The sequence below is a fragment of the Priceomyces carsonii genome, assembly GCF_900007245.1.
Source record: "Priceomyces carsonii strain CBS4050 genome assembly, scaffold: Debaryomyces_carsonii_scaffold_4, whole genome shotgun sequence".
In the NCBI taxonomy this organism is placed as follows: domain Eukaryota; kingdom Fungi; phylum Ascomycota; class Pichiomycetes; order Serinales; family Debaryomycetaceae; genus Priceomyces; species Priceomyces carsonii.
The window spans coordinates 554,501-579,882 of record NW_026946677.1 but is presented as its reverse complement, the minus strand read 5'-3'; the positions used below and the strand labels follow the sequence as shown (position 1 = coordinate 579,882).

At 37.0% G+C, this 25,382-nt stretch overlaps 17 protein-coding genes across 17 annotated transcripts; 9 read left to right on the top strand and 8 right to left on the bottom strand.

Moving 5' to 3' along the window:
• Positions 1–58: 58 nt before the first annotated feature.
• PRCAT00003795001 (protein kinase regulatory subunit) lies at positions 59–1,474 on the bottom strand (the record flags this gene model as incomplete). The annotated part of the gene is made up of 1 exon (XM_062953748.1): positions 59–1,474. The coding sequence occupies one exon, from the start codon at positions 1,472–1,474 to the stop codon at positions 59–61; it is 1,416 nt and encodes a 471-aa protein (XP_062810520.1).
• Positions 1,475–1,659: 185 nt separating this feature from the next.
• On the top strand, positions 1,660–2,784 carry CDC73 (Cdc73p; the record flags this gene model as incomplete). The annotated part of the gene is made up of 1 exon (XM_062953747.1): positions 1,660–2,784. One exon carries the CDS (start codon positions 1,660–1,662, stop codon positions 2,782–2,784), a length of 1,125 nt encoding a protein of 374 aa, XP_062810519.1.
• Positions 2,785–2,874: 90 nt separating this feature from the next.
• Positions 2,875–4,263, bottom strand: MST1 (threonine--tRNA ligase; the record flags this gene model as incomplete). Its single annotated transcript, XM_062953746.1, has 1 exon — positions 2,875–4,263. The coding sequence occupies one exon, from the start codon at positions 4,261–4,263 to the stop codon at positions 2,875–2,877; it is 1,389 nt and encodes a 462-aa protein (XP_062810518.1).
• Positions 4,264–4,419: 156 nt separating this feature from the next.
• PRCAT00003792001 (uncharacterized protein) lies at positions 4,420–4,947 on the bottom strand (the record flags this gene model as incomplete). The annotated part of the gene is made up of 1 exon (XM_062953745.1): positions 4,420–4,947. One exon carries the CDS (start codon positions 4,945–4,947, stop codon positions 4,420–4,422), a length of 528 nt encoding a protein of 175 aa, XP_062810517.1.
• A 275-nt stretch (positions 4,948–5,222) lies between these two features.
• PRCAT00003791001 (uncharacterized protein) lies at positions 5,223–5,609 on the top strand (the record flags this gene model as incomplete). The annotated part of the gene is made up of 1 exon (XM_062953744.1): positions 5,223–5,609. One exon carries the CDS (start codon positions 5,223–5,225, stop codon positions 5,607–5,609), a length of 387 nt encoding a protein of 128 aa, XP_062810516.1.
• Positions 5,610–5,653: 44 nt separating this feature from the next.
• PRCAT00003790001 (uncharacterized protein) lies at positions 5,654–7,396 on the bottom strand (the record flags this gene model as incomplete). The annotated part of the gene is made up of 1 exon (XM_062953742.1): positions 5,654–7,396. The coding sequence occupies one exon, from the start codon at positions 7,394–7,396 to the stop codon at positions 5,654–5,656; it is 1,743 nt and encodes a 580-aa protein (XP_062810515.1).
• Positions 7,397–8,749: 1,353 nt separating this feature from the next.
• PRCAT00003789001 (uncharacterized protein) lies at positions 8,750–10,063 on the top strand (the record flags this gene model as incomplete). The annotated part of the gene is made up of 1 exon (XM_062953741.1): positions 8,750–10,063. The coding sequence occupies one exon, from the start codon at positions 8,750–8,752 to the stop codon at positions 10,061–10,063; it is 1,314 nt and encodes a 437-aa protein (XP_062810514.1).
• Positions 10,064–10,278: 215 nt separating this feature from the next.
• On the bottom strand, positions 10,279–11,619 carry XOG1 (glucan 1,3-beta-glucosidase; the record flags this gene model as incomplete). The annotated part of the gene is made up of 1 exon (XM_062953740.1): positions 10,279–11,619. One exon carries the CDS (start codon positions 11,617–11,619, stop codon positions 10,279–10,281), a length of 1,341 nt encoding a protein of 446 aa, XP_062810513.1.
• A 2,003-nt stretch (positions 11,620–13,622) lies between these two features.
• Positions 13,623–13,943, top strand: RPP1A (ribosomal protein P1; the record flags this gene model as incomplete). The annotated part of the gene is made up of 1 exon (XM_062953739.1): positions 13,623–13,943. The coding sequence occupies one exon, from the start codon at positions 13,623–13,625 to the stop codon at positions 13,941–13,943; it is 321 nt and encodes a 106-aa protein (XP_062810512.1).
• A 220-nt stretch (positions 13,944–14,163) lies between these two features.
• On the bottom strand, positions 14,164–14,766 carry RPL13 (60S ribosomal protein eL13; the record flags this gene model as incomplete). Its single annotated transcript, XM_062953738.1, has 1 exon — positions 14,164–14,766. One exon carries the CDS (start codon positions 14,764–14,766, stop codon positions 14,164–14,166), a length of 603 nt encoding a protein of 200 aa, XP_062810511.1.
• Positions 14,767–15,155: 389 nt separating this feature from the next.
• On the top strand, positions 15,156–15,861 carry RPS16A (40S ribosomal protein uS9; the record flags this gene model as incomplete). The annotated part of the gene is made up of 2 exons (XM_062953737.1): positions 15,156–15,176; positions 15,454–15,861. The coding sequence occupies 2 exons, from the start codon at positions 15,156–15,158 to the stop codon at positions 15,859–15,861; spliced, it is 429 nt and encodes a 142-aa protein (XP_062810510.1).
• A 95-nt stretch (positions 15,862–15,956) lies between these two features.
• Positions 15,957–16,109, bottom strand: PRCAT00003784001 (uncharacterized protein; the record flags this gene model as incomplete). Its single annotated transcript, XM_062953736.1, has 1 exon — positions 15,957–16,109. The coding sequence occupies one exon, from the start codon at positions 16,107–16,109 to the stop codon at positions 15,957–15,959; it is 153 nt and encodes a 50-aa protein (XP_062810509.1).
• A 269-nt stretch (positions 16,110–16,378) lies between these two features.
• RIC1 (Ric1p) lies at positions 16,379–19,336 on the top strand (the record flags this gene model as incomplete). Its single annotated transcript, XM_062953735.1, has 1 exon — positions 16,379–19,336. The coding sequence occupies one exon, from the start codon at positions 16,379–16,381 to the stop codon at positions 19,334–19,336; it is 2,958 nt and encodes a 985-aa protein (XP_062810508.1).
• Positions 19,337–19,644: 308 nt separating this feature from the next.
• On the top strand, positions 19,645–20,010 carry PRCAT00003782001 (uncharacterized protein; the record flags this gene model as incomplete). The annotated part of the gene is made up of 1 exon (XM_062953734.1): positions 19,645–20,010. One exon carries the CDS (start codon positions 19,645–19,647, stop codon positions 20,008–20,010), a length of 366 nt encoding a protein of 121 aa, XP_062810507.1.
• A 348-nt stretch (positions 20,011–20,358) lies between these two features.
• Positions 20,359–21,685, bottom strand: TUB2 (beta-tubulin; the record flags this gene model as incomplete). The annotated part of the gene is given in 2 exon segments (XM_062953733.1): positions 20,359–21,657; positions 21,662–21,685. Coding segments are annotated over 2 exon segments (1,323 nt in total).
• A 1,365-nt stretch (positions 21,686–23,050) lies between these two features.
• On the top strand, positions 23,051–24,064 carry PRCAT00003779001 (t-SNARE syntaxin; the record flags this gene model as incomplete). Its single annotated transcript, XM_062953731.1, has 1 exon — positions 23,051–24,064. One exon carries the CDS (start codon positions 23,051–23,053, stop codon positions 24,062–24,064), a length of 1,014 nt encoding a protein of 337 aa, XP_062810505.1.
• Positions 24,065–24,523: 459 nt separating this feature from the next.
• On the top strand, positions 24,524–25,195 carry SNF7 (ESCRT-III subunit protein; the record flags this gene model as incomplete). Its single annotated transcript, XM_062953730.1, has 1 exon — positions 24,524–25,195. The coding sequence occupies one exon, from the start codon at positions 24,524–24,526 to the stop codon at positions 25,193–25,195; it is 672 nt and encodes a 223-aa protein (XP_062810504.1).
• Positions 25,196–25,382: the final 187 nt, after the last annotated feature.

Genomic DNA, 25,382 nt, shown 5'->3' with positions numbered 1-25,382 from the left:
AATAAAGATGCATAGTGTGTGTATTGAGAATAAATATCATCGTGCAATATTTAAGTACTTACTTTAGAGATTTCATTGCCATCATTAGCTCTATAAGCTTTCTTTCATTAGCGTCCTCTGCAAATGTCCCATCCTTAAATAACTTTTGAATATCGTCAAGTCCTTCGGTTATCACCTGAGAAATAGCTGGCTGATTATATTCACCAGGCAATTTGAATTCTTTCGGTATGAAATCCCCGTATTTAGAAAGCCATTTCCTTCTTCTTTCGGCTTCTTCTTGTTGGAGAGTCTGAAGGTCATGATTAAGAAAATCCGTCAACCTTTTGAAAAACTTTCGAGGATAGATATACTGTTCATGGTGTAACTCAGCTAGATATTTTGTTTTATAAACCTGGAAAAATTGGGTGTAATGGTACACAAGCTGCCTTATGGTATTGGAGTAGATCTCTATCGCTGAAGAATTAGTTCCGTCAGTCAAGGAACAATTATTTAGTATCTCTTGACCTCTGGAAAATAAGATCAAAAATCTAAATACATGGATAGATTTGAAAGAGCGATATTGCGCTAATTGCACTTTAATCATCGAAATGGAAGACTCCATCGACGTGGCAGTCGACTGCAAAAACTTTTGCGCTCTTGCTTCGTTATTGACAATTATGTCATAAACAGTAGTTAATTCCTTAAGAACATCAGGCAACTCTAATGAGTCCGTTTCAAGGACTTTCAAATCGATTTCTGCAGATTTTCCCTGTTTAAAAAGCTGAACCCCTTGAGAACATTGATCATAGTGGTTTGTAAGCATCTTTAAGATGCTAACTAACTCGTGCTCTAGTGAAACATTTTCCTTCAATATAGAGTTTATAAGATTGGTAATTTCAAATGGTGAGGTTGAAGTCTTATGCTTGACATTCAAATAAACAGGTACCACTTCATTATACTGCTTTAAAAGTTTATTGTATCTCTTTGTTGAAACCAGATAATTCTCTATGATGTTCTCTTGAAGCTGTTCCAGGATTAATGTCATCACACCTCTACAATTGCTCTGGTATATGCGTATATTCTCCTTAAGCAAATCAATCGCATCAAGCGATATGAACCCTCTCAAATCTCTCTCCTCTTCGCTCGACTCTCCTTCTACAAGGTAAGATGGCACCTTTGTCTTTTGCAACTGAGCGAGGATACTATCAAGCTCCTTTATAGCTGGCTCGAGCAACTTCGTCCTTTGCTCATTCCAATGTCTATTCATGTTCTCCACTCTGCTTTGTAGTGACTCCACTACTGTATGGACAATTTGTTGCTGTCTTTTCAAACTTTCTGCAATATAGTCAGCATATTCCAACTGGTCCGGTAATTGTATACTCAACTTCTGGCTGGTAACTTGGAGCAGCTTTTGTGCTAATGTGCAAATCTTTTGAGCTTTCTGAAGCGTATGAGATGCCAGATCCAACCACAGTGTTACTATTCCTTCATCCATGGTACAATTCGTATCATTATCCCTTTAAAGCTTCGTAAATACTAAAAAGAGCACAAGTTCGCTTCTTATAGTGCGCGGAGTCTATTTTTTCTTTCTCGATATACATAATATTATATTACTATCACTTTTGCCTCAGTCAACAGCTTTCATATAATCGAAGCATAGCAACGATAGATCCGTGTGAAATGAGCCATGTTGATCCGTTGAATGCACTTAGGAGTGCTACAATTAAAAAAGAGAAGATTTCGTTCATTATTGTGGATGGAAGTGAAGAAAAAGATACTGAACTGATAAAAGATGCTACGGACGTAAAGTTCGGAGAAGAGACAGAGAAGTACCCTTTAGACGAAGTAACCAAGTTTTATAATGAAGATAAGCCCCAGACACTCAGAGCGGTTGTATTCTGTTGGTTACATGAAAAATCATCTATCGTTGACTACAAAAATGAATGTTTAGAGCTAGGTATTCCAGATTTTAAGTTCTTGGTGAAAACTGAGCTTACTACCTGGCTTAATGGAAATTCTGATACGTGTGCATTTGTGAAGGATGATGTTAATGAGGCGAAAGAGGTCCAAGTTTCAGAGGATTTAGCGGATTCAACATCCCAAAATGGTACCTCAGTTTCAAAGAAACGAAAGTTGACAGATCCCCAGTTAGAAAGAATACATGCTTTTGAGAGAGAATGCGTTGACCACAATGCTGTTTTGAGGGGATCTAAGAACATTGATTTCGGATACCTCATATCAGACGCAAAGAGATTTATCAGCCAATTGAAGAAATCCAAACCGTCATCATCAAGTCATCAAAAGCAGGCGAAAACAGCGCCCAAAAAACAGCCTATTATTATCATTTCCCCAGCATCGACAGCCTTAATATCTTTAAGTAACATTAAAGAGTTCCTTGAAGACGGGAAATTTGTCCCTCCCTCTAGAAAGACAAGTGGCATTGTTACAATCAATCACAAATCGGATAGGTTGGTGTCTGCCGCTCAGAGAATAATGGTAGTTGATAATACTGACATGTTTACAAAACCTGAATACTGGGATAGAGTAATAGCCATCTTCACTACAGGTCAATCATGGCAATTTTCCAAGTATAAATATTCACGTCCAGAATTGTTGTTTCAAAGATACACAGGTTACTATGTGAGCTACACTGGTGATGTGACCCCAAAGCAAATCCGTGATTGGAACGTAAGGGAAATAAAAGTGGACAGGGGCGAGAAGAGATTCAGAGATAAAATGATAGTGAAAGATTTTTGGGCTGAAATTGAAAAAATACTTATCAGCAAAGGCCACGGTAGACAATAAATGTGTATACTACTTCAAGATACGATGGAACTTGAATAACTCAATGTATTATAACTATTTACATGTTCTTCTATGCTACTATTTTGTATTCTAAGAATAAGTTCTTTCTAACTCAACAAACTTTTTGTAAATGTGCTCAATGGTCATATTACTCACTTTGCGATTATCTCTAGATCTTATTGCGACGGTGCCTTTTTCTATATCTCTGTCACCGACAATCAAGATATATGAATATCCCTTTTCAACAGCATCTTTGATTCTATTACCAATTGTTTCACTTCGGCTATCGACATCAACGTAAAAATTATATCCTGTCATTGGTGAAATATCTGACTCGTTGCTGGCAATATCACCTACCAACTGACTACGCAACTTCTCCGCGAAAGCGACGTGGCTATCGTTGACAGGAAGAATAACTGCTTGTCTAGGATTGATCCAAAATGGCCATTTTCCCTTATAATGATCCAACAAAAGAGCGAAGAACCTCTCGAGTGAACCAAATACAGCTCTATGAATCATTATTGGTCTATTTTCACGGGATCCGTCGGGCGACACATAATGCAATTTGAACTTTTCAGGTAAATTAAAATCCAACTGGATAGTTCCAACTTGATGCTTCTTACCAAACGCATCTTTCAACAAAACATCAATTTTTGGACCATAAAACGCTCCATCACCATGTCTCATGCTCCACTTTCCTTCGCCGGTACTGTCATTTAATTCTGAGGTCAACTGTGCTTCAGCCTGTTCCCAAGTCTTTAAATCCCCAATATACTTCTCCTCAGGACGAGTCGAAAGATAAAATTCGATACTGCTATGATCAATGCCAAACACTTTATATGTTTCTTTTATTAGATTAATCGTATTTCTTATCTCCTGCTTTATATGCTTCAACTCACAAAATATATGACCGTCATCCTGGTGAAACCTACGAACTCTCGTTAAGCCCGAAAGTGCACCACTTGCTTCGTTTCTATGTAAAGAAGAAAAGTCCGATAGTCTCAATGGAAGTTCATGGTAAGATCTCTCAAACTTCGAAAATATCAAGCAATGGCCGGGGCAATTCATAGGTTTTAATCCATATTCATGTAAATGTTCTTCAGCCTCTGATTCTTCTTTGGATATATCATTCCCTACAACCTTAAACATGTCATCCTTGTAGTTTTCCCAATGACCAGACGTTTCCCACAACTTTGTCTTATAGATAAGAGGAGTGATCACTTCTTGAAACCCATATCTCATTTGTTGGTGCTTCATGAACTGCACTAACTTATTGAATACCCTCGTTCCATGGGGCAAGAAGAAAATTGATCCTGGAGTAGATGGATCAATGGAATACAATAATTGGCGATTTGAAATTGCATGATTAGCTTGCGTTGAAGATTCATTCTCTGTCGACGAACTCAAACATCTAATACGGCTTTTTGTAATATTTCTATAAGAATATATCAAACCCGTTTTAGTTCGGTTTATCATCATTAAAACTATTTCACCACTGAGTAGTAATTTGATATAATAATGAGTATCAAAATTGTGAAAAATATACCGAACTTCGAAGGCTAGAAATTCCATAAAAAGTGATATTTTATTCTTAAACTACTTTTAAGCTATATAGTGTGATATGTAATGAACTGACTATGATTCAGTTTTGATTTCTTGATTAGCTGAGTTTTGTCCGGCGTTGGATAGTTTTCGCTGCTCTGCAATAGCTGCTTTGCTACGAGACTTGCTTTCTTTTCCCTCCTTCGGCTCCTTGGGCTCTCGGGGCTCTCTGATCTCCTTCTGCTTCCACCTAACATACTTTATCTTAAATCCAGTGAAGTTTTTGAATTGAGCTGATCTTTTTACCCATCTCTTAGAAGGCTTCCCTGTTCTATCTAGAGCGTAAAGATCATTATTTATACTGTTCATAGTCAAACCAGACGTTGAGGACTCCTTCAACCCCGAATTTATCTTTGAATTCTGCTGGTTTTGTCCATTCACGTCTCCAGGCGTTGGGGACGATACCTTTGAAGTATTTGCCGAATTAAGTGCTGACTTTTTCTCTTCAATAGAGATCTTCTTGGCTCTAGTCTTGGAGATTGGAGGAGCGAAATACGGTAACTTAGTTAAGAACGTAGAGGGAACATTAACTTTGACCCAATATCTCTTCGCTGCCGGCATTCAAATAAACTATGTATCTTAAGATGTTGGTCAGTATGCTTCAAATACCTGTTTTTTGATGTAAAGTACAACGTTTTCTTTAAGAAATCGAGGACAGCTCTAGTTACTGTTTGTATGAACCTTGCAAAGCACCTCTATTTATAACAGTTAGCAGATTGTGCTATGCTTCAACCAAAAGGAATTATATAAAATTTGAGAGTTGAAAATTGAGGATTTGATATCAATGATTTAAGGAGTATCAAAAGACTTAATGAATACTTTTGGCCGGGCATAAGATGGATTCTTCAACGCCATATGGACCCCAGCGTGAAAGACTTCCATCAACAATATATCCTCTCCCTAATGGGAGAAAATTAGATGTCAGAGCACACCAAAGAACGTACGAAGGGGCATACACACGGACAGCCATTGGATGCTTATCGTTCGCTCTACTAGTTCTCAAGTTGTTTTCGAAAGAATTCATGCCATTGGGTGCTGTTTATACGGCTTACGGCTGTATAGTGTACTTCTTTGGAGTTGCTAAGTCTAGGCAAGTAGAATTTTATTACAACCCCAATAAGGACCAAGAGATGTTCAAGACAGCAGGTGATTCCGTCTTGTTTTTAAGCATAGTTAGCTTGGTAAGTTATATTGCCATCTTAAGTCTTATATTACGTATGTAATCAAATATATACAAGAAAACAATTTTTTTTTGGGAATAACTATACTATGTTAATGCATCAAGTCCGAAAACAATTAGCTGGAATAATAGTTGTAATGACCAGAATCCTACCTTCCTCACTCTGACTAGCTTTTTCTCCTCGTCTCCTACGTAATCAACGAAATTATCGTAGACTTCTTCTGAAATATCATCCATGAGCAATGAATCATACACTGTCCAAGACCCACTGAAATCTTCAATGTTTTTCACGATCCTACTTTTGATTTCAATGAAAGTATTACGTGAGTTGATATATGCCACAATTGGTCTTATCAATGCATAGTTGACGTAGGAAAGTTCAGGAGCCTGGAAGGGCACAACTGCTCTCACGTTATTTAATCTTATAGTCAAGTCGAGGACAAAGTATTTCAGAATATCACTAAAGTCATTTCGGTTTAACTTCAAGCGACCTTGATTTGGATCATGGTTTAATTCTGCATTTCTTTTGATTGAATTTGTGATTGTGGCAACTATGTCACTCATGGTCATTTCCGTATTATCCTGAGGCACCATTATATCTCCTATCATGTCAACATTACCACTGGTAATCCACCCAAAGGGTCCTTCTAAGCCTTTATTCAAATGATCGATATTCAAGGCGTCAATCCTTATTCTTGTAATACGCTTCCATTCATTTGTGACCTGAGATTCTCCCTCAAAATCATTCAACCTTTGTCTTTTATGTACAGTGAATAGAGAGTTGTCGTAAGATCCACTCATTATGTTGGCATTTAAGAAGTCATAAAATAGCCAGTGTTTTCTCAATTTCGATAACTCACAATTGTAAATTGCTACGCTGAATGGACGAAAATCTCCCGGTTGTAGTAACTTGAATAAAACGTCTTCCAACTTGAAGTCTTCGAACTCGAAATCATCGGGCTTATGGACATTCTTATAGTTCGTTGCATCGTCATCAGGGTTCCAGTGTACATGCGTCCTATCGACTTCACCTCTGACTCCTTTCACCTCCATGGTTTCGATTATCCCTGTTCCATTGACCCACTTTTGAAACGATAATGTAACATTAACCTCCTCAATGGTTAAGTCAAATTGTGTGTAGTTGCCATCGTCTTCTTCCGTCTGCTTGAATTCTGAGTTGTTCTCCAAACTTGCTGCGTAAGCTTCCGCTTGCGATCCTTTAATAAACTTCTTGGATGACTTCGGCCTTCGACTTACAAAACATTTCCGAAAGCTGATTTTTCCATCAGACCAGCCTGGCACGATAGCGTGTTCAAATGTAACAGTTAATTTCGAGTTTTTTGTTATGAACTCACCAAGCTTTCTTGCGACGAATTCTTGAGCAAACACAGTGTTGAAAGTAGTTATTACTAGCGAAAAGAATGTCGTTGTCGCTAGGATAATGAGCAAAACATTACCCATTACCAACCACGAAAAAAATGCAGAGTAATCATCCGTATTAAATGGTTTATTGGAACGTTTCAATATCCATTTTAGTCTTACCCTCAATCTTGAAACGAAATTATTCGCATTAGCTAGTAGCTGTTCCTTAGTAACCTTATTGGAAGGTGCGAGTTTGTTATTGGAAGGTATACCAGGTAAGTTCTTCTTCCAATGATTCAAGTTTTGTTCTTGATCCTTCAGTTGTTTTTCATTGGGATTAGAGGTATAGAGCCTCATAGCATTGAAAAATGGTCTTCGATGCATTCCTATGGCTCCATATCCTATATTTCCAATCATAGTTCTGGAAGGACTCCCTACCCATCGATGTATATATCTTGGAGTAATCATTTCTCCAGTCTTAATATTGATCTTTGCAACCTGACTTCGGAGAATATCAGGAAACAAGAATGCCAAAAAAAAAATGCAATAGCTTCTAAGATATGACAAAGCAATCAGAGTCCGATAGCTCTTATGTCGAATTATGGTTCATATACTTGCGTTTTTAAAAGAAAGCTTCTAATATCCTTCTCATCTGAGTGAAAAATAACTGAATCCGGGTTGCGCGATGCACACTCTCCACAGAAACAAGTTGCTAGACATACACAGAGAAAGCATAAGAGAGTAAAGTGAAAGAGAGCGTCGGATGGGCCATTATAATGGTGGATTTAGAAGGCACTATGAGCTATTTTTGATATCTTTAGGGTTATAAACTACGTAATGTGCATCCACTCGTTTGAATGGGTGAAAAAAACGTTTGGTTTTGGTCAATATTGTACAGAATTGATTTTTAGGGGTCCTCTAGGTATTGACAGAGTATTTAATTGAAATTACAACAAGATACCTAAGAAGCTTGCTTGCACCTTCTTTGGCACCGTCATGGATTCTTTTGATGTTTCTGCTCCAGATCTTACTCATCGCATATCATTTCGCAAGACTACTTGTAACCAGGTCTGAATATTGCCATAGATATAAACTAGGCTGATCTCTTTGTTCTACTCTCTGTAGAATAGATACATCTTTACTATCTCATTGCCTAAACTAAACTTCCCTGAGACTTGGCCGTCTTGTACCAGATAGCCGTTTAAAGAAGAATCCTTAAAAGAGACTTCCTTCGTTGTATATCTCTTTCGAGCACAGCAGTCCACTTTCGTTACGCTATTACCCTTGCCTTGAGAATCCTAACCGATTCAGACTCATATTCATCCTTCATTAGTGCCCCACACATATACAGTGAGCTCCATAGATCAAGGCTGCGAAATCTTTCTTGAGCCCTTCATTCTCTCAATACTTGAAAGTTTGGTAACGTGAGTTATCAACAGAATACAGAGATTTACGAGTCCTGATCCCTTTGGCCTCTACTGTGACTCTTTCTACTAATAAACCTAATAACACTATTCACTTTAGTTCTATTACATGCAAATATAGCCCGGTGCTTCAATGAGTCGTAGTAGGGATCGTCTAGTCAGCTTCCCGCAACGAATGAAGAAGCTTCTTAGTAGATGACTATCTCTTTTCTTGCGTGAACCTAGTGCTTTTTACGAAAGATCGCCTTATTGTTTCTCTCTGAGGTAGATTTATGCTCTTTTTAGGCTTTTTTGCTTAGATGTTATCTCGACCAGTGTTCGTGACATGAGTGAGTATATAGTCTTAACAGTTTTCCAAAAATCCCTAATCTTCAGACAATAACTTAAGATAACAGAGATGCAATCGTTGAAAAGTTTGCTAGGCTACGCAAATGATGAATCAGGACCTCAGACTCCTTTTGGGAAACCGTTCAGGAACAAGTTCTTTAGAAACTTTGACCCTGAAGTTCGACCTGTTAATCATGGATCATATGGTGCAGTGCCTGAGCCAATTTTCCACAAATTTGTAACGGCAATGGAAGAGACCGATCATTTTCCTGATTATGCTATCAGGTTCAATGAGCCAGATCATTATGTTGAAGCATTGAAGTGCTTGGGAGATTTTTTCAACTGTGATTATAGAAATTTGGCAATAGTTGAAAATGCAACTACTGGAGTTAATACGGTTTTGAGGAGTTTCCCATTCAAAAAGGGAGATAAGGTCATTTTTGCTTCCACAGTATATGGCAGTTGTGGAAATGTAGTCAAGTTTTTAGAAAAAAGGTATGGTATTGAAGCTGTGATCGCTCAATTGGACTATCCTTTGAACGATGATGAAGTTGTACAGATTTATGAAAATTTGATAAAAGCTCATTCCCCAAGGCTTTGTATGTTTGATGCAGTTACATCTATGCCTGGTGTGAAGATGCCATTCATCGAGTTGACAAAGTTGTGTAAAAAATACGGTGTTATCTCCTTGGTAGATGGGGCCCATTCGGCGGGCTTGATACCGTATGATTTCAGTTTCTCGCCAGATTTCTTTGTAACTAACCTTCACAAGTGGCTCTACGTGCCGAGGGGCTGCTGTGCGTTGTACGTTGATAGTAAACATTTCAATACTATTCAGACGTTGCCTATAAGTCATTCGTATGTAGATGAAGACTTGAAGCTTCCGGATGACGTTGAGGAAAATTTGTTGGTTAGCAAATTCACTTTCACTGGTACCACTTATCAGGCTCAATTGAAATGTATTCAAGCTGCAATTGAGTTTAGGCGTATGGAATGTGGTGGGGAACAGGCGATTTACGATTACTGCCATGAACTAGCTCTCAAAGTTGGAGTTGCTGTGAGCAAGACTTGGGGGACCAGGTATTTAGATAATGATGATAAGAGCTTGGTGACTGCTATGGTCAATGTCGAAGTGCCTATCAAGAGAATTGCAGATGAATGTAACGCCAATATTGAGCTACTTAAAGATCCCGTGCAATATAAAACTTTTGAGGACTCTGTATTAAAGTCTATGGCTCTCAAGTACAAGACTTTCGTACCCATTGCTAATCATAATGGTTGCTTGTGGGCTAGATTTTCCTGCCAGATTTATAACTCTTTTGAGGACTACGAGTATGCCGCAAAATCGTTATTACAATCCATGGCAGATTACCTTAAAGAATAGTCCGTTATTGTAATCAAACATGTGCATTAAACTTTAAACTGATAATCATTAGAAAGAATATATATGTTTCTACCGAAAAAATAAAAATGACGAAGATAAAAGATAAAATGTTAATCTATATTTCCACTTAGAGTGTCTTATATTTGGTATGCAATTATATGTATTCCTTTCTCTCTCTTTATTTCGCCGAGGAATTCACTTAGTAATTAGGACTCTCAAAAATTGCATTGATTTGGATATGTTCTCTCTGATAAGGGACTAGGGAAAACGCCTGCAGCAGTTAGTCTTTTGAAATCCCATTCAATAGCATCTTCACATTTCCAATTCCAAAAGATCCACCCACCATTTTGTTCAAAGGCATCTAACTGTGCTTCGATATATTTACGAACATTCGTTCTATATTCATCAGACCAACTAGACACTTCAATATAATTGTCACAAGAATCAATGTACGGGGAATTATCCAAGTCGCCCGAATATCTGGCTCCTTTTCCAACACCATTAAGCCACTTGGCACAATCAGTCAAGGCAGCTGACCATTCTCCGGATATAGACCAATGATATTCTTTCTTTGCATCAGAGCCCCAAGAACAAGCAACAGAAATATGCTCATCGATAGATCTCTGCAACTCGGCTGCCGCGAAAACTTGGTAGTGATGATGATCGACAACCACATTCCAGTAGTCACCACTCTGGACGGTCATAAAATCATCCCAGTAACCCATTTCCTGGAAAGCATCTTGAATAACAACAAATTGTGATGAGCCTGTCCATCTTAAGTTGTTATAACCTTGAGTATAAAAATCTTTCAATTGATCCATATTCAAGATTGGTCCTAATGGCTCATTGAGCAACTCTATTCCAATGACAACATCATCATAATCAGAAGATCCATATTTATCTCCAATTTTCTTCAAGACGTCAAGAGTAATTTGAACATTATCACCATCTTGAAATTTATAGCTATCCCTCAAACCAGAATTGTCAAATCCATTTTGAGATCCTGGTGCACCGTGAAGGTCAACCCAAACTTTCAACCCATACTTCCTACACCAACTGATGGCCCTGTCTAGGTATTTAGTTTGGCCCTGGACGTATGGATCGTTGTCCAACAAAGTGAACGCCCAGTAACCGATAGGGATACGGACCATGTTTAATCCTAAAGACTTTATTTCTTGAAAATCTTGCTCTGTATACCAAGTATCCCAATGTGTTTGCAAACGTCCAGAACAAACTGTTTTTCCTAAGGATTGACAGTAGTGGTATTCATCTACTGGAGTCTTATCGAACACTTCAAAGAGTGAGGGAGTAATGAACGGTTCTAACACAAACCATCCCCCTAAATTGACTCCCCTAACCTTGCTTCCTTGGTAGTCCCAGATCTTGTCCCTTTTGAAAAACTTTGGATTTTTATTATTGTCTGCTAATGGATTATTTGCAATTTGCAGCCTCCTGATATTGGAGGGTTTCTGGTTTTCTCTGTCAGTTGGAAGCGCAATGACATTATTACTTGCGAGAGCGCATACAAGCGCAATTGCTACACCTAAGAACTTCATAGCTATGTCTTTCTATGGAGAAATATTGAGCAATTCTGATAACGAGCGGATTATTCTTTAAATGCTTGTCAAATCCTTATTTGTGGACGCGTAACAAATTTATAGATTGCAAACAGGAGAAATTTTCTATCTGAGGAACGTGTTTGGTCCGTAGTAGCTTGTTTTATCGTAGGATTAAAAAATCGACACCAGTTTCTCCCCTGAGTATAATTTGTTATTAATATTTCTATCACCCTTTGGAAGCGTATTCAAATGTACTGATCTACTATTCAGTTGTTTGAAAGATAGGATTTTCTATAATATTACTATAAATTTACCAAATCCTTCAAGTAAAGGTAAGAGCCGACACTAGCACTAAATAGTCTCGGTTTTGTCATCTCTTTCTTATATATTTATTAATGGCTCCAAGTACTATAGATATAAAAATAGGTATGCTCGTGAAACAAGGGATGAAACAAGGGATACTAATACCCGCCAAATCAGTAAGCTTGACTACCCACTCAGGAAGGCTCGCGCGTTAGTGTCGCGCGTCAGCGCTAAGACATTTTTTATCGTGGAAGAGTCGTATAGGCATCTGCCAAGGGAATGCTAGGAGATTTGGCGATTCATGCAGGAACACTTCTAATATCTGCATATCTATACAGTGGAGTACAGGTATTCCGACAAAGCCAAAAGGCACAAAATGAATGGTAACAACCTGATGATCCTTTACCTTACAGACATGATCACAATATTTTAAAATAAAAAAGCAGCTGAAGATTACTTTGAGATAATAATCGAATGGCTCCATGGATAAATGTCTCCTTTTTTGATTCCCAGTTTGTAACCGGAACCGAATAAGGGATATTGGTGGGAAAATACTTGACAGCTTCTGGCAACCGAATTAGGTATCTCCTTGGAATGTTAAATCAGAAACCAGAGATTAGAGAGCATTACTAAGGAAATAAAATAGATGTCGAAGGACAGGAATGTGCTGAAATTGGTTCTTGCTAGCGTCAGTGTAACTGATGACGCGTAATATGGGGCCTTGTGTTCAAAGCTCTCTTTGTTCTCTCACTAAGGCAATTACCGAACACGGCTGTGGTGCGTGACACGATAAATTCAAAATAGTAGCGTTTTATCTTAACCCACATTTTCTAAACTTTATTCATTGCGGAAGGAAGTACTTAGCTTTCAGACTCGTAGGATGTAGTTTATACAGCTAACTTAATTGTATATATATCGAGCTATCATAAATAGGCTAGAACATTACCACGTTACATTTTATGGGTCAAGGCTCTAGATCCGAAAATTGGACACAAATGTGCGAATATTAAGAATAATGCCTATTCTTATTGCTTATTGCTTATTGCTCTTATTGTCGTATTTGAGCTATGTCTTTTCAAAGCAATACTACGTTGGGATGCTACTCTTTCTATCATGACAAATCGAAGTAGGTTTCTTGTAAAAAATGTTCATTGTATTCGTTCCATATTGCGTAAGTTCCCCAACTTTTGTCTTTTGCAGTAATTTCCAAAAAAAAAGTGACAAAGATGAAAAGAAAAGAGGTTTAACCACTAAAGCGGACCAATGAATAGAGCGCAAGGTCTTCTTATTCAAGCAGTAGTTCGTAACATAATAAGTAAAATTTAGCCATTCATGCTTGGTATTCTTCTACAAAGCAGTTTAATTAGCGTAGAGGTTAAATTTGAATGTAATATACTAAATAAAGTAAATTGAGGGGAGCTTCTTTAGGAGCAAGATTACGGCTTTGACCTGTTGCTTTCCATTGATTGATCGGGAGGTGAGAGAAGGAGCGACTGCATAATATTTCATCAGAACGGGGGATAACTTAGTAGGGTAGAGCCCGCAAGGCACGTGATGCACAAAATTTTTTCTTTTCTCACACCTACGGCCGAATTTTTCATAATTGATAGAGAAGAGAACTGACTTCTTCTCTCTAACTATACAACTAAGAGTAGTCTGCAGAAGCTTAAACTGATTACGTCTAGTTACAGAGAAAAATGGCTATCGAAACTGCATTGTCTTACGCTGCTTTAATCTTAGCAGACTCAGATATTGAAATTACCGCTGAAAAGTTGGCTACCTTGACCGCCAAAGCTAATGTTGATGTTGAACTGATCTGGACTGATATTTATGCCAAGGCTTTAGAGGGAAGAGACTTGAAGGACTTGTTCTTCAACATCTCTTCAGCCCCTGCTGCTGGTGCCGCTGCTCCTGCTGCTGCTAATGGTTCTGCTGCTGAAGAAGCTGCTGAAGAAGCTAAAGAGGAAGAAGCAAAGGAGGAATCCGACGATGACATGGGTTTCGGTTTGTTTGATTAATCGTATATAAATATAATATATGAAGCGACATCATCCTATTTTGAATTCAAATTTAATGTAGTAACGTAGTTTTCATTCTCGTATGCTTCAAGATTTATGTGTAACTTATCAAAGAAACATATAGAATCATGAAGAAGCTACTCTAGAGTCGCTTTACATTTCCAATTAGTTTATGTCGTATGAACACTCAATTATATTAACTATAAAATCTACTGCTAGTTTATTTCTTTTTCTTGTCAGCTTCAGCTTCTGCCTTTTCTTTGGCACGCTTTTCTCTGATACCCTTGTATTTTTTGTCAGATCTAGCCAATCTCAAGGTTCTGAAAGCAGATTCTTCAGGTTGTTCAACGGCTCTTGGACCAACTTCAATTTCAGGTTGTTCAATAGGGAAAGTAGAAGCAGTAGAAACTTGGGTGTAACCAGAAGTATCCTTGTTCTTCTTGTCGAAAACGACTAACTTGCTCAAGTACTCCTTCAATCTGTTGACGTTTGCATCAAAGGTCTCTTGGGATCTGTTTTGTCTTCTGTGATCAACAGCAATACCAATAGTTCTGGCGTATTTTGCGTTCAATCCAGCTTCCTTCAATTCAGCGAGAGTGAAACCTCTTCCAGCTCTGACTTTTCTGTTGTATCTGATAGTTGGAGCTCTTACAACTGGTCTCAACTTGTCCAAAGGTTTTGGTGCTGATGCTGCTGCCTTGGCCAATCTAGCATTTCTTCTAGATACCTTCTTACCGGCTTGGTCCAAATGAACCTTGACCCTTTCTTGCCAGTGCTTCTTAAAGTGGTTCTTTAATAATGGTAAGTTCTTAGAGATGGCCATGCTTAATTTGGTTCTATCACCTATCAATGAATTAAATTAATATTGATGACTTTGGGAAAGTGAAAATTTTAATAAGTCCAAGCAACGGCCCAGCGTGAGAAAGGAAAAAAAAAAATACCAGCGCACGCCCTATTTTTTCTTGAATCCAACCTGCAAAATGATAGCTCATAATTTGCAAAATTACGGCTGTTGTTTTATACAGGATGTTTCTTCTTTTACAATTTTGTGACGGTTAGAGAAAATTGTCAGTTTTTGGTTTTGTGGTGCCTGGAGTTTGTGTAATTTTAAATTTGTGACACTTTCAAAAATTTTCACCAATTTTCAGTTCACTTTTAACAGTTGGAAAAAAAAAGGAGAAAAACTTTTAGAACTAATAAAATAGGTTAACGATGTCAACTCCATCAGTACAAGTAAGTAGATCTGGATAGAGAGACAATATCTTCAAGGGAAGCCAACACACTATAACATACGGGAAGTGGAATGGAAAAATTCTACAGTGGTAGAGGAAGTATGATTGGTGATACATGGAAAAAAAGATATTTGTTTGGAAGAAAAGTTGAAAGAAAGAAGAGTGCCTCGAGAAAGGAGCGTTACCATCTTCCAAGTCAGCGTGATATATAGAAGGGAGCGGCTCCCAGAAAATATTGTCAGCATAAGAATACCTGTCCAAATACTAACATGTTTTAGACTTTTGGTAAAAAGAGAACCGCCACCGCCGTTGCACACGTCAAGGCTGGTAAGGGTTTAATCAAAGTCAACGGTGCTCCAATTACTGTTGTTGAACCAGAAATCTTACGTTTCAAAGTTTACGAACCATTAGTCTTAGTCGGATTAGACAAGTTTCAAAACATTGACATCAGAATCAAAGTCTCTGGAGGTGGTCATGTCTCCCAAGTTTACGCTATTAGACAAGCTATTGCTAAGGGATTGATTGCATACCATCAAAAATTTGTTGATGAAGCTTCCAAGAACGAATTAAAGAAAGTCTTCGCTTCCTACGATAAGACCTTGTTAGTTGCCGACTCCAGAAGAATGGAACCAAAGAAGTTCGGTGGTCGTGGTGCAAGAGCAAGATTCCAAAAATCTTACCGTTAATCATATATATCTATTAATATACATAGTTGTGACAGTATGCGGTCAATTGTACTTGATATAATGAACATGTAATATTTGATTCTTCACTTGAGTATTCACTTGTATTGGTGCACACTGTAGGGCCGTGATTTCCTTTGAAGAATCGAGTTTGCAATAATAAAAAAAAGGGGCGAGCTGGGAATTGAACCCAGGGCCTCTCGCATATTTGTAATGTCGTTCGTGAGAACAGCGCCCAAAGCGAGAATCATACCACTAGACCACACGCCCTAATTCTTAAATTTATTTGTTCTCAAAGTTGTTATGACGCTTCACTGGACAATATCTCTGGAAGCCCTGTCGCAGCATTATTTCATATTAGATCTCTTCGTAACCTTTTATTAAAGAAACCAAAGAAGAGGCGGTTTTAACTTATTACTTGTGCAAGTCGATCAAAATAATTACTTGTTTCAACTTTTCTTTCCTTTCCTTTTTTCATATATTGACAAAAAGTTATACCTAGTAATTGCATGAGAAACAAATGTCTTGGGTCGATAGCTGTCCCCAGCTATCAATTGATTTAAAAGAAGAGCCATTAAAATTGATCAATGTACCTCATACTCCTTTGCTCACTTTACTTTCAGAGACTACGGTTTACATATATAATCAAGTGACGTTATTGCCAACGGCGTGCCATACAAGATCAAAGGAATCTCTAGAGCAGCATGGACGAAACAAGCGTGTGAAAGCTAAGCTTATGTCTGTGAATACTTCCCAATTACAGAAGTTAAAAGCTGTAAATTTATTTGTCGAGACAGAATCAAACTACATAATTGTTTACCAAGTTTTAATTGGTTATTCTGGATCTCTATATGAGTTGCATGAGGATAAGAATAATGCATTATTACAAAAAGGGCTTCCTCTAACTCAAAAGTCACAAGGATTCTCCGTGTCCCAATTAGTCAAATCTGCAAGAAATCTTATTCAAAATACCGAACATGTTAATTTAGAGAATATAGAAAGCTACAATAATCTGACGATAGAAGACGAGCATGATAATTTTGACATTGAGACCGTAAAAATTTCAATTTATAAAGTTTTGAAGATCGGTATGGGTTTGAACAATTACTGGCTAAAACGAAATTCGCATAATCTTATTATATTTAATAACGAGAATGATGATAATGTCTTTCAAATCTTTAATATCAAATTCTTCAAGAACGAGATTTTGCGATTATCTGAATGTAATTGGTATCCGAGTGGACGAAGTGGTGAGGCTAATCAAAATCCTAAAATGGAGCATGTCAGCTTCAACGATTTATCGAATGATTTTATATGTATCAATGAGCTAGGAGAAATTTGGAAAATTTATATTGATGATTTAAAATTGAAGGGTTATAAAATTTATGAAGTTAAAGACTATAAAATCGATTCGCCTTTTCTGGTATCATTTAACCCTAATAGCGCTGATCTATTACTTATTCAACTTGGCCCAAGAATTGACTATTACAAGTTGGAAGATAAACGATTAAAGCTTATTAAGCCATTGCTTAAGTATAAAAATGAGGACCCCATAGTGAAATACACGTGGTCGCCCAGTGGAAAGTTCATAGCTGTATTGAGTAGCAAAGGAAACTGGTCTTTTTATTCAAAATTTGGAAATTTATTGTTTAATTCATTTGGAGTATTGAACGAAATAAATGACAATGAAAACTTAAGTGAATCTATCGACTTCTTAAACGCCTCAGACTATGAAATTTCTTCCAATTCTTCAAACATACTCATAATCAATAGGCCAAAAGCAAAACTTTATTTGGTAAATTTGCTATCATCTTTCGACTCTTCGTCACCGTTTTTTTACAACAAAGATTATATCTTTCTATTGCAAAAAGGAAAATTTATCAAGCTTCCTATTTTACCTAAATTTAAAAGGGTCATAGACCAGATGGAGGACCTCAATGGGAACTCAGATTTACCTCTGAAGAATATGAGCGGAGAGCTAACGTTGAGATATAATAATTACAAGCAAGTGTCCATAACTTACGGAGAAAACATCTCAGTCTCTACACCACTAAGTTCAGGCAATGACGAAATTAATCACATTCTTTGGTTCAATTTTCAAAATTACTACTTTGATTCCATGAACATCGTCAATCATTTTTGGTATCATGATTTTCTAGTGTTGGTGAATAGGACGACTATCAACAGAAAGGATGAGGTAGATGGTGAAAAACATCAAAATGGCGCTAATAACAAAACAGATAAATCTGAGTCGAAAGACAAACAGAAAGTGGTCGACGAGCTTCTAGTTATAGACGCGACTTTAACCAAATATGGCTCAGGTGGTATTCCGTTGAATTTCGATAGCGACTTAATTATTTGGAGGCATAATTTTAATTCTTATTTCGCAGCAGTAAACTTGGTTAAGGATAAATTGGTGATTGTAACAATCGATTACAAGATCCACATCATTGGATTAGATAACGATCATCAAGAACAAAGAAAATTCAAAATATCTATTAAGCATTTAAGAACTATTCATTTAAACTCCATCAAGGACAAGCTCCCTATAGAGTCTTATCAAGAAATTACAATGATAGAAGATAAGCATTTCTTATTTTTGTTAGGAAACGGTGATCTTATTCTATTAAAAAACGAGTCAAGTAATGATACGAATGAAAACAATATATTCAATTTGAACAAGCTTTATGAATCCATAGAATATTTCCACTGTGAATTTATCAATAACGAGAGCTACATATCCTTATTTAATGGATCTTGTTTATTCATTTGTGGACTAAAGCAAATGATTAGCGAGCTGAAACATCTTCCAATTACTGTTGAAATTAAAGATTTCCATCCACTAGCAATTGAAACTGAGCAATCGAGGTCCATCGAACTATTTGGCGTTGAAGAAGCAATCATAAAAAAACATAGTTATCTTATATTAAAAACCAGAGTTAGCCACCAACTCATCTTGAATAATTTTATTGAATACTGTTTATTAAAGGCCGATAATGTGCAGCAGGTTTTTGACAGCTATTCTACGTTTAGCAATTTTGACTACTGTTTAGAGTTACTTCTTAATCGATATTTGACGGACGATTCTCTCGCACTTGGAAACTTAATAAGCCTAATTGAATTGACGGACGATCCTGAAGCTATCTATGTCAATTGCTTAAGGAAAATTGAGATTAGATATTGGAACATTTTTTTTCAAACTCTAAACATTACTCCTGTCGAATTCATGAACAGAGTAATTGATATAAAAAATGTACAATTATGCTATAACTTTTTAATTGTCTATTTGAATTCAAAGGCTGAAGTTGCAAATAATGAGGAATATCTTCCTCAAGACGACAAGGAGGTAATTCTCAAGATTATAAAGATGCTAGGAAATTCTAACAAATGGGACTGGTGTTTTGAGCTATGTAGATTTATTAAGTTGTTGGAGCCATCTGGTGAATTTCTACAGAAGATTTACGATACTCTTAATTAGATCAAAATACTACATTCGAGTCTAGTTTCCCAAGTGTGAAGTGTCTGGATTACATCTTACTCATGATAAATTCTGTCTGAGGTAGACTCATAATCGTCCTCGAGCTGCAAATTTAAGACACATCAAACTAATACTTCCAACTAATAAACGTATATACACACCCAACCTTTTCCTCTGACCAAAATCTGGTGATACTCATTTTTGTGTAATTTGTATTTTAAACCAACCAAAAGGCTCATTTTTAAAATGAGAACATCAATTGAAACTAGGAGGTTCAGTTTGATTATTTATTCTTTATAGGTACAACAATGACATTGGCTACTGAATTTGCTGAGACTACACGTCGCTCTGCTTCTAATCCAGAAATGAGAAAAAGGGTAATACATTTATATCGCAGATACATAAGAAACTCTAAAGAATTCTGTGATCTTTATGAATTGGATATGCCTGTTTCAAATGTCAAGACTAAGATTAGGCAAGAATTTGAAAGACAAAGGTTTGTCAATGACTTGAATGTTACGAATGTTTTGTACATGAAGGGCCAGATGGAATTTCAAGAATTGGTGAACTTCTGGAAACAACAATGTCATGTAATGAGGTATTTTGAGGACCAAGGTGACCAAGGGGTAGTTGAAAGAAACGGATTCGTGAAAAACTTTTTAAGAGGTAACTAAACTGAGTCTCTTCTGTTTTCCTTGAACGCTGATTAGGTAGTTAGATCTCAATAATTTTGTAACTTTCAACACATACATTTGCATTTAATAAAATCTTATTTTTCTTTATCCTGTTCAAATTAGCTTATCGATTATGTTGATATAAGAACCTAAATAAAACCAATAGAAACTTCACAATTTTAAATTGCGATAATTAAACAAATATAACACTATATTAGAGAAAAAAAGTGATACTAAAAAATAGAGCAAGGGTATTAACATGTATGAATAAAACAAAGACACATGCGGCAGAGCACAACGGCCTTTATTTTATGTTGCTAAACGTGAGGAGGGTGTCGTGGCTTCTGTCTACTCCATTCCGTCTTCTAATGGAATTTCATCTGCATAGTCCAATTCTTCTTCTTCAACACCAGCCTCTTGATATTGTTGATATTCACTGACTAAGTCATTCATATTGGATTCAGCTTCAGTGAATTCCATTTCGTCCATACCCTCAGAAGTATACCAATGTAAAAAGGCCTTTCTTCTGAACATAGCACTAAACTGGTCTCCAACTCTCTTGAATAAATCTTGGATAGAAGTTGAGTTACCGATGAAGGTTGCTGACATATCCAAACCCTTAGGCGGAACTGAGCATACAGCCGTTTGCACGTTATTTGGAATCCACTCAACAAAATAAGAAGCATTTCTTGTTTGAACCTTATGCATCTCATCATCAACTTCTTTGACTGACACCTTACCTCTGAAAAATGCTGCAACGGTCAAGTAACGTCCATTCTTTGGATCGGAAGCTGCCATCATGTTTTTAGGATCAAACATTTGTTGAGTTAATTCTGGAACTGTAAGAGATCTAAACGATTTGGAGCCTATTGAAGTTAACGGAGCAAATCCAACCATAAAGAAATGTAATCTCGGGAAAGGAACTAAGTTGACAGCCAACTTCCTCAAATCGGAGTTCAATTGACCAGGATAACGTAAAGAAGTCGTGACACCAGACATGACAGAAGAAACTAAATTGTTCAATTCAGCATAAGATGGCTGTGGCAATTTCAATGTCTTTTGACAAATATTGTACAAAGCTTCGTTGTCGATACAAAAGGTTTCATCTGCATTCTCAACTAATTGATGAACAGACAAAGTTGCATTATAAGGTTCAATAACAGTGTCAGACAATTTGGGCGAAGGAACAACAGAGAACGTAGCCATCATTCTATCAGGAAATTCTTCCCTTATTTTTGAAATTAATAAAGTTCCCATACCAGAACCAGTTCCACCTCCTAATGAATGAGTGATCTGAAAACCTTGTAAAGAATCACAGCCCTCGGCTTCCCTTCTGACAACATCTAAAACAGAGTCGACCAATTCGGCTCCCTCAGTATAGTGACCTTTGGCCCAAACATTACCAGCTGAGCTTTGGCCAAATATAAAATTATCAGGTCTGAATAAGTTTCCAATATGCGAGTTTTTAACGCTATCAATGGTGCCTGGTTCTAAGTCGATTAAAACTGCTCTTGGCACATATTTTCCAGAACTCGCTTCACTAAAATAAACATTTAATCTAGATTTCTGTAAGTCGTCGTCTCCATGATAATTTCCATTATTATCCAAGCCATGTTCACCACAAATGGTTTCCCAAAAGGCTGCACCCTACATATATGTTAATATTTGGAGTCATGGATGTACACAGAACACGTTCAAAGCTTTTCTTCAATAATTTTTATGTTCACAAATAAGCATCCTTGAAGTTTCAGCTTTAAAATGCCTTTCAGATCTGTGTGTTTAAAACTCAGGAAAATGAGCCATTATACTTACGATTTGGTTACCACATTGACCTGTCGACAAATGAATCTGTATCAGTTAGTAATAGTTCTTATTTTTATCATCATACCCTCATTCATGACTGGCTGGAGGCGTCTCTTGTCGTAGCCTGATGGTTGATGAGCCGTAACATTTAGCGCGTTAACACTTACGATCTCTCTCATGATTTTTGATCTGCTTCTTTATGTTTCTTCAATCAAAGTCTGCAAGCTGTTTAAATTATCTTGAATCGATGATACTCTCAATTCTTTAAAGACACTTAACTGCTGCCTCGCAAACAAAAAACCGCTGTGTAAGGAAAAAGTGTCTGTTGTTTAATTTGGCTTTCTGTTTTGTTTTGAATTTATCGCAAATTGGGCCTGACGCACGACTTTTGCATTTTGTTTACAATACTTCTCAAATGGGTAAAACTCGCGTAGACATGGCTAAATCATTAGTACACTTCTGTCGAAATCGATAAGTAGACAGACGAGCTTTGGAAGTCGATGGTATACGCGTATGTATTGAAAAATGACGAGAATTAACTCTTAGTATAAAGCATATCGTTACAAAAGATCTACTTTCTACACCTCTTCAGGAAGCCTAGATTATTTGACTTTGCATGTAATCATTAGCTCTTCAAAAATGTACTTAGCCGTCTGATCTTTGAAAAAAGAAGGATCCTCAAAGAATCTATCCGAAAACAAGACTGGCTTTCACACATTTTCTACTTTTCGAAATAGATCTCTCACTCGTTGTAGATTGCTGATAACTTTTCAGACTTGCTTGTCAAAAAAACAAAAAAGGGAAGAATAGCTCAGTATACTATTAGGCATTCTTCTGTCTCCATAATTAATCCTACAGTCTTACGTTTAATAGTTCAGGATATTTAAATATCTGTAGAAGGAAGGATTCCCTTGTATTATTATACTTTCGAGTATTAAATTTTGTACAATTTGAGTGTAGGCCAATTGTAGCTTCAGGAAAATTCGCTCTTATTGTTAATTCTGGAATTCATTGTGGTGAACGATCCTTTGTTTCGTTAATTATCAGGGACTTCGTTCTCCTTCTAGGTCGTTATCAGGGTCGTAGGTTCTATATACTCATAAATATATAACCTGTACATAAGCAAGATATTTTTCTGATAATTAAGCCAGCTAACACTTAGAATGTCGGGATGACAGTATTAATTGCTTGAAATTCCTTTCATAGACTAAAAGTCACATAGGACTCAGCTCAAGACATGTCTTCTGGTATACAGAATCGAACATTTGAATTTCAGCAATGTGTCACCACGTTTGACAAGTTAAATAAAAAGAACAACGTTGGCAGTCATGATAATAAACCACAGCAGCTCGGACGACCGAAGCGATCACAGTTGACTCAACAGGCCAGCATCATAGCGAAAGATATATCCCATGTCACGGCACTTTTAAGCAAGCTTGCATTATTAGCCAAAAGAAAGCCACTCTTTGACGACAAACCTATCGAAGTAAATGAACTAACCTACGTCATAAAACAAGAGATTTTCAAAATAGAACAAAGTATTACGAATCTAAGAAAGTTTATAAATGGCGAAACAAGCATTCAAGTGGACTCTCAAATATCCCAGTATTCTAAAAATTTGCTAAATTTATTAAATTCAAAGATGAAGAATGTGTCTGGAGAGTTTAAAAATGTTTTAGAAATTAGACAAAAGAATGAGATTTTAAATAAATCAAGGACAGAAAATTTTCTATCTGCAGCAACTAATTCCAACCACAGATCCAATACCCAATCACCACTTAATCAAACCAAAGATCAGTTGAATAATCTTGCGGAAAATCCCTACTTATTAAGCGCACAGAGGGCAGAGTCTCCTTTGCCTTACGACCCCGATAGAGATCCTAATATTTCTGCCCCATATGACAATAATGGAGGTGAATATTTGTCAATTCCTAACCAAACTCAACAGATGTTACTCATGGAGAATCAGGGGCAGGAATATTTACAGCAGAGAAATAGGGCCGTGGAGACGATAGAGTCAACCATAAATGAAGTTGGTAACTTATTCCAGCAACTCGCAACTATGGTTAGTGAGCAAGGGGAAACTATTCAAAGAATTGACCAAAATGTAGATGATATTAATCTCAACATATCTGGAGCTCAAAGAGAATTGCTAAAGTATTATGCAAACATCACAAGAAATAGATGGCTATTTTTGAAAATTTTTGGTGTTCTTGTTATATTCTTCTTGATTTGGGTCTTAGTAAGTTAGAACTGGATAAATCATTACCTCTTTTAGCTTTTAATATACTTTTTAAATTAGCTCCCAGTAAGTTTGCTGGTACTAAGCATTTATCTAAATTAGTCGTGTGTGCGCTCAATTAATATCGAGCATTAAAGTGTCATTCGTTGATAATAAATAGTTATAGGTACTCTTCTACATAGGTAGACCTTTCATAGATATAAGGCTAACTATTGCTGAAGAAGCAAGGTATATCAAGATCATTGCTTTTGGAATTCTTATCTGAAAGATTTATTTTGTTTTCATCTATTTTCCCACATTTGCCTCTCTTCAGGGGAGTAGCTATCAGATTGAAGATTCCTTCGATAACGAGAGAGTTGCCATAATAGGACACAGAGGGGATTTATACAAGAAGTAGTAAAGTTTGTTCAAGCGTTATCAGATTATATAAAAGACAAGGCTTCAAGTTAAAGACAGAAAGAAAATAAAATGTGGAGTTATCTATTTGGCGGTAAGCAACAACAGAAGAAGGAGTTGCCTAAGAAGGCTATAGTTGAGTTGAGGGAGCACATTCAAATGTTGAATAAGAAAAAGACTCATTTAGAACTGCAGATACAAGACCAGGATACCTTGGCACGTAAGCATATCACCACAAATAAAGCTCTAGCAAAAAACGCATTGAAGAGAAAGAAAGGATATGAAACGAACTTGATGAAGATAGAAAATCAGATTGATTCATTAGAAACGAACTTGAATGCCATCGAAGGTGCAAACTTGAACTTAGAGACCATGAAGGTCATGAAGCAAGGAGCAACGGCAATGAAGCTGATTCATGGAGAATATGATGTCGATAAGGTAGAAGAGACAATGGACGAGATAAGAGAGCAAGTTGACTTGGCTGATGAGATTTCCGATGCTATTTCACGTCCTGTTGGTACTGAATATGTGGATGAGGATGAATTGGATGAAGAACTAGCTGCACTCCAAGAAGAAGAGAAGGAACATAAGGAAGCAAATAGAGTCGCGCCACCTCCTGCCAACAAAGCTCCGGCGGAAGAATTGCCTCAATTCCCAGCGGTGAATAAGGCAGCGCCCCAGGCTGTCGAGGATGATGAAGACGAAGAAGCTTTGAGGGCACTTCAGGCCGAGATGGGATTATGAATACAGTGTCTCGCTTTATATCACATGTGCTACGAATTCATTTCAGGCACCCTCTTAATTATTATTGGATTTTATGACACTGTAATCTCTATTCCTTTTATGGCTTAATGCCCTCTTCTTTTCACGGTTCTAATAGACTCTACTGCTAAGATGGTTCAATTCTGTGTATTCCTGAACATTTTTCTTT